This window comes from Schistocerca piceifrons, chromosome 7, assembly GCF_021461385.2.
Source record: "Schistocerca piceifrons isolate TAMUIC-IGC-003096 chromosome 7, iqSchPice1.1, whole genome shotgun sequence".
NCBI classification, from domain to species: domain Eukaryota; kingdom Metazoa; phylum Arthropoda; class Insecta; order Orthoptera; family Acrididae; genus Schistocerca; species Schistocerca piceifrons.
In genome coordinates, this window is record NC_060144.1 from 113,428,788 (window position 1) to 113,440,927 (window position 12,140).

General features: G+C 49.0%; 1 protein-coding gene across 2 annotated transcripts in view; it reads right to left on the reverse strand.

The window, feature by feature from the left end:
- Positions 1 to 12,140, reverse strand: part of LOC124804668 (semaphorin-2A-like) — a 1,059,692-nt gene that overhangs the window by 170,299 nt on the left and 877,253 nt on the right. For both annotated transcript variants that reach the window (XM_047264910.1, XM_047264909.1), the window contains one exon: positions 6,475 to 6,745. In XM_047264910.1, coding sequence (XP_047120866.1) covers positions 6,475 to 6,745 — 271 coding nt within the window. The remainder of the gene's footprint in view (positions 1 to 6,474; positions 6,746 to 12,140) is intronic.

Below are 12,140 nucleotides of genomic sequence, written 5' to 3' on the forward strand. Positions count from 1 at the left end.
AAGAAGACGGCCATTGGTCGACCACAGAAGGCAAACTACGTATAGGCAACAAAACGGAGGGTTCTCATTGGCTCAAAACGAAAGGAAGCACTTTCCTAACGTGTGTCAAGGTAACGTAGAGGCAGTCGTGAAGGGACGGCGGATGTGAGTGGTTGCGTGCCGGGTGTAGATTTCGCTGATAACGGTAGAATTTGCAATTATATCAGTTGAACTGTGGCATTTTTTAGAGTTTGTTAAATATAACTGTCATTACTTTAGCGCGGTACGCGAGCGTAAGACCGTTGTAATCTGCGTATGGTGTAAACATGTTTTGTAAACCAGCAGGGAAGATTAAAACTGTGTGCTGGACTGAAACTCGAACATGAGACCTTTACTTTCACGGGAAAGTGCTCTACTGACCTCCTTTTGTTTTCCCCCTCCGCTTATAGCGAGCGGTCACATTGCCATTTTCTCTTTTAAGACGCTATCCCTTTTTTTTCACTTCGACGACTTGCGTGTCAATAAACGCCAGTCTCTACCGACTTTTTTTCACATTTCGTTTCGCAGAAGAAATAACACAAAGAAACATTTCTAGTGCGCGCCACATGTGACGTCGATGCTCCACGAGGGCCGCAACCTACCAAGTTCATCTTTCAAATTTTTTTCTTTATTTTTAATTTGAAATTGAGGAGTACAGTCAGTGGCAGGGCGGAGGAGGCAAGGCGGGTAGGGGTCGAATTCAGAGGCTTGGCCATGATGTTTCCCTCCTCCTACCACCGAAGTGGGCTGTCATTTTGTTTTTAATCAACAAATACAGGGCTATTACAAATGATTGAAGCGATTTCATAAATTCACTGTAGCTCCATTCATTGACATATGGTCACGACACACTACAGATACGTAGAAAAACTCATAAAGTTTTGTTCGGCTGAAGCCGTACTTCAGGTTTCTGCCGCCAGAGCGCTCGAGAGCGCATTGAGCACACTTCAGGACCAAGTTCAACAAAGATCCACCAACTGCTAACTCCATTCGGCGATGGTATGCGCAGTTTAAAGCTTCTGGATGCCTCTGTAAGGGGAAATCAACGGGTCGGCCTGCAGTCAGCGAAGAAACGGTTGAACGCGTGCGGGCAAGTTTCACGCGTAGCCCGCGGAAGTCGACGAATAAAGCAAGCAGGGAGCTAAACGTACCACAGTCGTTTACAATTGCTACAAGCCCTGACACCCGATGACAAAGTCAAACGCTTTGAATTTTCGGCGCGGTTGCAACAGCTCATGGAAGAGGATGCGTTCAGTGCGAAACTTGTTTTCAGTGATGAAGCAACATTTTTTCTCAATGGTGAAGTGAACAGACACAATGTGCGAATCTGGGCGGTAGAGAATCCTCACGCATTCGTGCAGCAAATTCGCAATTCACCAAAAGTCAACGTGTTTTGTGAAATCTCACGGTTTAAAGTTTACGGCCCCGTTTTCTTCTGCGAAAAAAACGCTACAGGACACGTGTATCTGGACATGCTGGAAAATTGGCTCATGCCACAACTGGAGACCGACAGCACCGACTTCATCTTTCAACAGGATGGCGCTCCACCGCACTTCCATCATGATGTTCGGCATTTCTTAAACAGGAGACTGGAAAACCGATGGATCGGTCGTGGTGGAGATCATGATCAGCAGTTCATGTCATGGCCTCCACGCTCTCCCGACTTAACCCCATGTGATTTCTTTCTGTGGGGTTATGTGAAAGATTCAGTGTTTAAACCTCCTCTTCCAAGAAACGTGCCAGAACTGCGAGCTCGCATCAACGATGCTTTCGAACTCATTGATGGGGACATGCTGCGCCGAGTGTGGGAGGAACTTGATTATCGGCTTGATGTCTGCCGAATCACTAAAGGGGCACATATCGAACATTTGTGAATGCCTAAAAAAACTTTTTGAGTTTTTGTATGTGTGTGCAAAGCATTGTGAAAATATCTCAAATAATAAAGTTATTGTTGAGCTGTGAAATCGCTTCAATCATTTGTAATAACCCTGTACAAGGGAGCCATATGCCAAAAATTGTGACGATAATCTGAACCGAAAAGAGCCATCTTGCCTGCTGGGATCACCTTATCGAGAGAGCGAACAGTAAGAGGCGGTCGTCATTTCAACGGACATCACCAGTCGTCAGCCGTCGGAGTGCGTGATATCGCTGCCCACCATCAGAGATTGTTCCTGTTGCGTATGGGGACCGTGGAAACAGCACGTCTGCAGTTCAGCTTCTTCTCACACCCAGCACACCCCAGCCTAGTTAGCAGAAAGGTTCCGATGTTGCGTTATGTTCGGTAAGACCATGAACTCGTCCATAATGTAATGCCACAAATCGAAGACCTCCTTTTCGCCGTTGCGGTACATGTCGTGTATCGCCATTTCTTTTACCCAATTCATCGCATTCATCCGGGTCACCGGGAAATAGACGGCGTCGGGATGAAAGAGGTCCAGGGCCACAGTCAGAGCAAAGGGGTGGCGTAGGAGGACAGCCAGTATTTGGCGGATCAGTTTCCAGCATTCGCATGCGGGGCCACCACTTAGTCTGTGTTCGTATCTACCGCCGTATAACGGGAACACATGGGATCGTCAGTTAGGTCGGACATTTCTCGTCAGTGACCACATACGACGTCGACCACACGAAAGTGGCCAGGGAGGACGCGTGGATTGCTCGCCAAAGCGTGGGTGGCTTGCCAAACCCGGGTCCAGTCAACCATGGGGTGTCGTACAATGTCGTTAGCCGCATTTCAGCGTCGAAGAACATTATAATCAATCTTTGCTGTCGGGTTCCGTGTTTCCAGTATAAGTCCCAACATATAGCTGTGTTCCAGGAGCGTCCTAATATGAGATATTGGGGACGACAAATGTCCCGCACGTAACTGTGGCCACAGCGTGTGTGGGACCACCTTTGCTGTCATGATGCTTGGAAGAATGCCAGAGTAACCGCATTGAGCGAAGGGGTACAAAGCGAGTGCTCTGTGCTTGACGTGAGTGAGTCCAACACCTCCTTTGTGGGAGGGTAAAGCAAGAGTAACAAAAACGGATCTTAAAAACTGCGCCAGTATTCACCACGTGTCCGAACAATGCCTACATCCGGGAAACCATCGATAATACGTGGGCGTAATGGTTAAATCGTCCGCCCCCGGTAGCTGAGTGGTCAGCGAGACAGAATGTCAATCCTAAGGGTCCGGGTCCGATTCCCGACCGGGTCGGAGATTTTCTCTGCTCAGGGACTGGATGTTGTGTTGTCCTAATCATCATCATTTCATCCCCATCGACGCGCAAGTCGCCGAATTGGCGTCAAATCGAAAGACTTGCACCAGGCGAACGGTCTAAGCGACGGGGGGCCCTAGTCACACGACATTTATTTATTTATAGTTAAATCGAGAAGCCATATACACATTGACGTACTGAGTTCGTTGCAGAACGTCCAACGATCTAAAATTGTTGAGCCGAGCCTGTGTGATGAGTGGTTGTAAGGCCTTACGATACAGAAAGGCTGCCGTACGTTGTATTTGTCGATGGCACGATATCCCTAAACATTTGAGCATTGGGATTTTTGTCAGGTGTACAGCCAGTTCTACAGGTATGCCTCGTCCGACCCCCACGTAGCGTGAATTCCGTAGGTTGATCACACTACCAGCACCGCCCCATACTGTTGCCGTACGTATTTCGTCACCAGCCTGTGCTAAGAGCATCACATCATTGGCATACGTGCCACATCGCAAGGTCACGGAGCGGAGGTTAAGAACTTCCAAGCGTCGCCGCAGTTCGTGAAGAGCGGGTCCGAGGGCAGTGGAGAATAACACAGGCCTGGCTCACGGACTTGTTGACACGGACGGGGGCGGACCGACTGCCGTTTATCGTAATCTTCGTGACCGCACCATGTATCAAACGAAACACAACAGATATCGCCACGCGCAGGGTTACGATGTGGTCCATAACTGCACCAAGGAAACCATGTTCGTCGCAATCGAAAGAGTGTTGTGGAGATGGCGTATCTGAATCAGCGCCACCACGTCTCTGTAGGTGCTCAAAGTCGTAACAACATAAGCGCTGCCCCCAATGCAGGTTTGATAAGTGCGAACTGCCGCCATTATCGCAGATTTGAGCCTCTCACGGAGGATGGGTGTAGTAGTCTGTGTTTAGCATTGTCAATGGGTGAAAATCAAGCGGGCCATAGCCTCCTCCAGGTTTGGGCACCGGAATCAAGAGGCCCTCAGTGAATTCAGATGGCACTTGAAAATCGGGGTCCAGGAGACCTCTGTACATTCTAACCTAGCCATATTGGGCCCATAGGATCAAAGATAAAATTCAAGAGGTAATCCATCGGCGCCTGGCGTTTTGTTGCGAGCACCGCAAAACATAGCCTCCCGCAGTTCTTCCAAAGTCACCTCCGACAAGACAGTAGCATCATCTTATGGGTTCCGAGAGACATGTAAGTCGGATAGGACTTCCCTGACGCCTACATCCATGTTGTACTCTCGCTCGTAGAGTAGTGTATATGATTGTGTGAACGTTTGGACGATAACTATTTCCGTTTCATCTCGTCGTCCATCCTCCTTCTCGACCTCCGTAATGAGCTGCCTCTTGCGCCTTTTCCTGTCTTGAACGATATGGTGGAGGGAAGATCATTCTCCACTAACATCGCCAGTTGTCCTCGCCCACACTCGCACACCGAGGAGACGTACCTTTATCGTTATGCGCCGTTTCTTATGGCGCTTCGGCGATTTCTGTTTACACTGTCTCACCTCTGTGCCCGGCGTAGGTCAGAGGGCAGATGTGGCACCCTGTTCTTCAAGTTCCACCGTAATATCACCTCTTCGTTGCAGCGGTGCATGGGTTCCGCCTGGGCTCGACGAGAGGGCAACAGAGGCATCGGCGCTAGAAGACGGCTTGTATGAACACAGAAGGATCGTCCTAGACAGCTGGCGTCTACCATCTCGCTGCCGCAGCATACGTAATCGGCATAGCGGTTGCTATCGACGGTCGAACCTGATCGCGATCGTGAGATACGAAGGTATACGGTGGTGCAGTTCAGTATGGACTTCTCGCACCCAGTTAAGGACAGAGTAAGTTTCAAAGGTCTTCCGTTTTTTCGGCCGTATGGCTGAGGACTGTACCAGTGGGTCAAGAGCAAGGGTGACCACTCCGCTGGAACTTCAAATGGCAGTTAAAACACTCGCACATGTTGTGTTCCCAGTCCAGTACGTTCAAGTGTTACCACACCCACGTTTCCGTCAGAGTGGCAGAGTCTGTAACCTTCCGTTGAGCGTCTGAGAAGCTTGTCACAGGCCACATCGTCAGTGAAATTAAGAAACACAACGCTGGAGACGACAGAGAAGTGGATACCCAGCAGCTCTTTCGAGCCAACATGTACCATGCAAAAATCTCTTTACTTCGTGGGCCTTGGGTGCAGAGTACGTTGCGTCGAACTGCAGCTTGATCGTGGCTTTCCGATACGAAAGAGCCATCGGATGTCAGGAAAGCAACTACGACACTTAACACTAGCGCGGTGGCGCGGTCAACAACAACAGATCCGAACACGCGACATGGAGTGGCCGAGAGCTAACCGACTGCCGACTGAGCTACCCGACCACGTCCCACGATCCGTCCTCACAACTTTACTTTCGCCAGTACCTCGACAGTCGTGCTTAGGTAGCTCAGTCGGTAGAGCACTTGCCCGCGAAGGGCAAAGGTTCCGAATTGGAGTCTCGGTCCGGCACACAGTTTTCATCTGCCAGGAAGTTTCGTAACAGCTGCATAGTGAAAATTTCAATCTGCAGCACAAAGAAAATTGCTACAATTAAATATGGCCTACCTTCAGAAAACATGCGTGCTGTTATTCGATCACTAACTGCTGTAATACTTCACATCATTCTACACCGTTGCACCCATTCTTCCAAACACCGAATCCGGCGAATCTACGATGAGCGCTTCTACTGTGCTGAGGGGGTACCATCATCTGTAAGACGCAGGTCAGTGTATTTCATGTCCCTACAGTGAGATACGACGGATGTGCATGTCTCCACCAGCAACCTCGCTGAGTTTAATCTATCACGAATGGATTCTATGACAGGTCTTGCTAATCCAAGGAAAGTATTGAACCATGGTTTGTAGACATTGACTTCCCTGAAATGGACTGGCCTGTCCAGTAGTGCGAATCTGATGACAATGGAACACCCGTGCGATCAGTTAGAACATCGACTTCGCTCCAGGCTCCAGAGCTCATCACTACGTTCTCTGGTTTTGACTGTCGAGAATCCTCTATGGGCATTGAGAGAACTGATTGAAACTGTTCTCATAAGAATCCGAACCATCATGAAGGCGAAGGGTGGACACATCCCATATTGATATGCGCCAATGATAGTGAAAAAGCAGAGGAAACGTAGGAAGATGAGAATGAAACTGTGCACAGCCACACATGAGAACGACTGAGAAAAAGTGCGTGTTGAAAATGGGTAGTACTCACTGTCGAGCCACTTGGAGTCGTACTTGAGGGTCCTCTTGAAGGAGAACTCGCGGCGGCCGGTGGTGAGGTTGTGCAGGTCGGTGCGGAAGATGACGGTGTCGGCCTTGGTGAACTCGGCGTTGGTGCCGCTGTAGAGGCCCGGCAGGCCGCCCGGGTTGCCGCGCTCCACCCACACCGCCGTCGAGTTGTCCGCCGGGTCGTACGGGCACTTGGCCACGCCCGTGCCCACGCCGGGTACGTAGTCACGCCGCGACAGGTGCGTCAGGTTCGCCTGTAATGAGCGAAATCAGCTGTCTGGAAAGGCTAGCTCTCGGACGTAGATTTTCGTCTTACGTTCTCTTCCTATGGTAGAGAACTATAGATTAGTCAGAAATTGAATGTTTTCCATATGCCCAGCCAGTTTACAGCTTTCTTTGTCTAGCAGAGTTTCCCGGTAAATGTCATGTAAAGCGATTTAAAATACAGCAAAAACGCAGGTTCTCTTTTTTTATAGAAAACTCTTTTTAAAAAACCGATTCTGTATTTACATGCAATGCTAGCCATTAACTTGTAATCCTAGGAACGATAGCAAATAATGAAATTTTACATATTGTGAATATAAAGTACAGTAAAGTAGGAAAAACATATTATTAAGTTTGTGGGTTATTTTGAGGAGAGCACGTTAACACACAGAGCTGCCACCTCTGTCAGCAACAATGACTCTAGCCCGGCTGCATATCAAGTGGGTCTTCGTTTGTGTGACAGATATGGATACGACGTTCCTCCGTGCTCATTCAAGTCGAAGTCACAGTCCATAAATCTGAGAGGTTGGTTAGTGGTGGTGTGCAAATGTTGTAAGAGATCTGGAGTAGGTGGTGGACAGGGCAACAGCCAAATGCGTTCTGTATCTAGGTAGGTTAGCTTATCACAGGCAAAATGGCGCGGAGTGGCCGAGCGGTTTCAGGCGCCATGACACGGATTGCGCCGCCCCTCCTGCTGGAGTTTCGAGTCCTCCCTCGATCATAGGTGTGTGTTGTTCTTAGCATAAGTTAGTTTAAGTAGTGCGTATGTCTAGGGACAGATGACCTCAGCAGTTTGGTCCCTTAGGTATTCACAAACATAGTAACATTTGAACAGGCAGTCTTGTGTTTTATGCATACCATACTGCACAAACAAGCACTGTCCCTTACGCGCGCAAAACGAAAATCCAGCAGACTGGTGCTCGTATTCAGGCCCAGAATCAACAGAATGTGAGTACCATAAGGTGATGCTCCAGCTGAGTCCACAAATGCTAATCTTCAATGGATGAGCTGCAGAACATAAAGGTTCCATTCAGAGTTCTTATCTGTCCACAGATGGGGTTGATCGATTTAACAGGAGAAGTTGCGAGCCAGAAAAGCATTAAAGCTCGCCAAGAGCCACCTAAAAAGAAATCGAACTCAAAATGCAAGTAGACAGCATTCTGAACAGCTCCATTTTGTGTCACTATCTCTTTGGTCTACAAAGTGATGGATTTTACAGGCTGCTTGACGCCAGTGGATTTGCCCAGAGATGTTACTGCCTGTGCTGGCCTCCGCAACTCGCTCTCTTGGGCTCTTACTCCCAGTAGTACGTCTTATGCTGATCCAGCGGTACATCAAACATCTCTGTCTTCTTCACTGCTGGGTGAGGATACGATATGCCTCTCTCCTTTAACAACACAAAAGGCCTGAAGTGGTCCCACTGGCATAGGAGTAATGCTGATGTTGGTAGCCCAGCTAGTAGCTATGCCGTCATGGAGAGAGAGACAGGGATTGTGGCATCCGTCTCATTTAAAGAAGGCAGGAACGGCAGCAAGACAAAGAATACGCATGAGGAACCCGTGTGAGAGCCAGACGTTCCCCATTACTCGTTATTGCTGTTTGTTGTTACTTGCATTCATGCGCGTGAGTCTACAATCACATGACCTATTCCACTCGGATAAGGAAACATGGTCGTCAGCTCCATCACAATAAAAAGCAAGTTGTAGAGGAAGAGCATCGGACCTGCGCACACTGCAGCTTCGCGGACTGTGTGTGTCCGTGTGAGTTACGCTATTAATGCCAAGCAGGCAGCTGGGTAATTAGGCGAAGCAGTGTCAGTCATCTTCGGTAACTTTAACCAAGCTTATTCTCCCTCTCTGCAATGCACCACAGCCGAGTCATCACCACGCAGGTCAGGCGCACATCTGCTGTGCTCCAAGGGCAGCCAATTTTCTGCGTGGTCCACGCTGGGGCTCCGTCCACGAGTTCGCCTCGCTTTCTGCAGCACATGCGTGGCTAGGAGTCATAGCTCAGTGTCAGGTGTGGCTCGACCTCCATAGAGTAACTGGAAGGACAGTAGCAAAACTAGGAGCCGAGAACAGCGCATCAAGAGGCGGATATCGACTGTCGCTAGTCGCCAACCTTGGCACTCGGCATCCTAGCAGAAGCCGTGGCTCCCATATCACCAGACTTCCGTGTGTCAATGCCCTGGGGCCAGCCTTTGGGAAGCCACTCCCACATGACGCCCCACTGTGACACAGTAACGCCATAACGCCATCCTTCTATGTAGTCAGTGTTGAGCAGCTGTATTTAAACCCATCCACAGACGAGCCTTTGTCAGTTGAACAGCTGGGCAGCAGCGTGACGTCCAGCCTGTAATGTCCAGTGCTGTACTGATGACGCTGCCGTGTGGAGACTGTCTGCCAGCTGGGCATCAGAACCCTTCCAGCAAATCTAAGTGTCCTACTCACTTTTCCTATTACTGATTTTGTGCGGTACTCACATTTCATACTGCTTAGCAGTATCACCTCTAAATCTTTAAGCGATGTGACGTAATGAAGATGTTCACTGCTAATCTTGTAATCAGATACTACTGGTCTCTTTCTTTTTGTTGTAGTCATTATGGTACATTAAACACATTGAAAGAGAGCTGCCATTCATCATCCCAAGTGTTTCGGCGTGCTGTGCTAGTATTAGTCTTAGTCGTAGGAAAGGGGAATTTCGTTAAAAAATTCAGTAAAGGCGCGGTTGGGCGATGAAGTCTGGGGCAGCTGGCAGTGTGTGGTAATAGTCAGCAGCCAGTAGGCCAGGCAGAGTAAACATAGTGCAGAGCTGCAGCGGCGTATTGCACGTACAAATTGTTTGAAGTGAAGTAACAGCGAGGCAGGGAACTGCAGCGCTGCTTTAAGTTATTGCGATGTATGAGGCGAGGCAGTAGGCGAAAACTGGGAATGGCGATGTGTAAGTGGCTGACGTATGGGAATTTGCCCCTGTCATACTTTCTGTCTCTCTCTGACACTACGTCAGAAGCGAGAGGAAAAGCAGTATAAATAATCAGGCACTTTTAGCTTGACAGATGTGCCAGGTCGGTCGAGAGTCGGGTTGTACCTGTGCTGGTCTACATTTATAGGGGCCAGTCTGGCAGCGATGTTGTAAATATTCTGTGTAAACCTGTACTTTGTTTCTATGTACTTGTTTGGGCTGTATTACACCTCTGGGGACACAACACCAGGACGGGACAGATACTTGGAGATTGCACGGTCTGCCTGAAGGAGGGCAGTGACAGCGATCTGCAGCGGGTCCAGGACGGGCCATGTTTGCTCCCCACCTGGCATACCAGGGTCCGGGTGAGGCATACGCTGAGGGGGGCGCGACAGCGCTGCAACGGCGCCAGAGACGGCGATGGGTGTTGCCATCCGGCAAGCATCACTAGCAGCAAATTGCGGCACAGCATGCAGGAGGGCGCGGTTTCAAGTCCGGGCCTGTCCCGGGAGCAGCGGCTGTCCGAGGGCCACAGGTGACCAGTACATCCACCTCCGTCCAATGGTCAGACACAGCAGGCCAAATGGGGTGGAGGGCGACGGGGATCAGGGACTGTAACAGTCTCCGGAACTGAGGGCAGCTACGCGGCGCAAGACGCGACGCCTTGGCGGTCGGCGACTGAGCAGAGTGCGGCCGACTCCCAGTTGAGTGGCCTTGATGGCGGAGCAGCGGCTTCGGCATACCTGGAGTTGCTGAGCTGGCTGAACTCACAGAACAGCGCTGTGGGCGGCACGGCACTACACTGCACCCGTTAGAGTGCTGTAAATTATGTGAATAAAGCAACGCTACCGAATACCGTTGTATCACTCTGCACTGCTCCTTGACACTATTGAACTTGCTCGGCCTCCTGACGAAATACAGCGCAGTGGGTCCTGGCTTCAACTTGGCCATCTGAAGTCCCGGGTTCGACCATCGACACCCCGCAACAGGCGCATTGATTTACGATTGTCCAGCGACGATAGCTTCCTGCTAACATAGCATTATCAGCGCATAATCTTATAGTACTACTGAACCTATTCGATGAATCGTTCATAAACTCTTTAAACATTGTACTTCCTATTACGCTTCCTTGATGGACATTCAACGTTACTTTCGTTTCTGTACAACACTTGCAGCTCTTTATAACATGGTGGGCTCTCTTGCAACTTTTTCATCGACAGCAGAAGACGTGTCGAGATCGCAGACTTTGTATGTTCATCAGTCTCGCCACAAGCAGCAGTGTGACTATCTGCCACGCTACTCGGCCACTGGGGAACTAAGAAAATAGCCGTGCAACAGCCATGAACCGTCCAAAGATGGGTCGAAAATCCTTTCTTTTCGGGCAGCTGCCTCAAACAAGTTGGATTCTGTATGCGACATCACTCCGCTAAACTGGACTTCGTCGAATTCGTCGCCTTGCCATGCTGTACTGCCACAGGACTTTTGACTGTGTCAGCTGCGCTGGATATCTGAGGTAGCATGGCCGTGTCCTGTGGAAGACTGTGGACTTACACATGTTATTATTAAGTAATAGATGCTGATCTTCTGGAACTTCACGTGTCATTTCCTTCTACTTCGTTTATTTTATTGTGCAGTTATAATTTAATCCCGGATATTATGATCCGGCGACTTGAAATGAAATGATCATGCAGTATTGACGGTCGGGAGGTCCCTTCCAAGGAAGTTCAGCCACTGGGTCCAAGTCTTATTTCAGGTGGCGCCACACTGGGCAACTTGTGCGTCGGTGATGACGAGACAATGATGTGGACAACACAGCACCCAGTCCTAGGGTGGAGGGAAAGCTCAACCCAGCCGGGAATCGAACCCAGGCCCGCTGCTTGGTACGCAAGTACGTTACCACTCAGCTAAACAGGCGGACTTAACCTGTATTAATGTTTACTTACAGTAAATAACATAACTTTAAAACTATTTATTTACTGCCGTAGGTTAGTAAAATATTCTTTGACCGAACCACATGTTTGTGAAGATACTCCATATGATCATATTTTCCTTAGCAGTCGTACTGTATCGCATTCACAAATGCCTCAATAGATTCAAATAACAAAATGTTATGATGTCTTTCTCTTGTCCAGACTAAATCATTGCTCTCGTAAACTGAAAAATAATGATGGCGGTTCTATTTGACGTTGAAACATGGCCTTTTCTACCGCAAAAATCCATTTTTCAGTCAAGATGTTTCTAAATTTAAACCTGGAGTTTCTTGGATGTTACATCGCGATTTTGATCATGATATATAGCACTCGACGAAAAGCTGCCAGTTTTCACTATTATCATTGGCACATACTCTGATTTTCAAAGCATGACCTCAGCCGTGGTATTCTGCTATCATTTGTTGGAATTTAATACTTCCCCACTCTTACAACA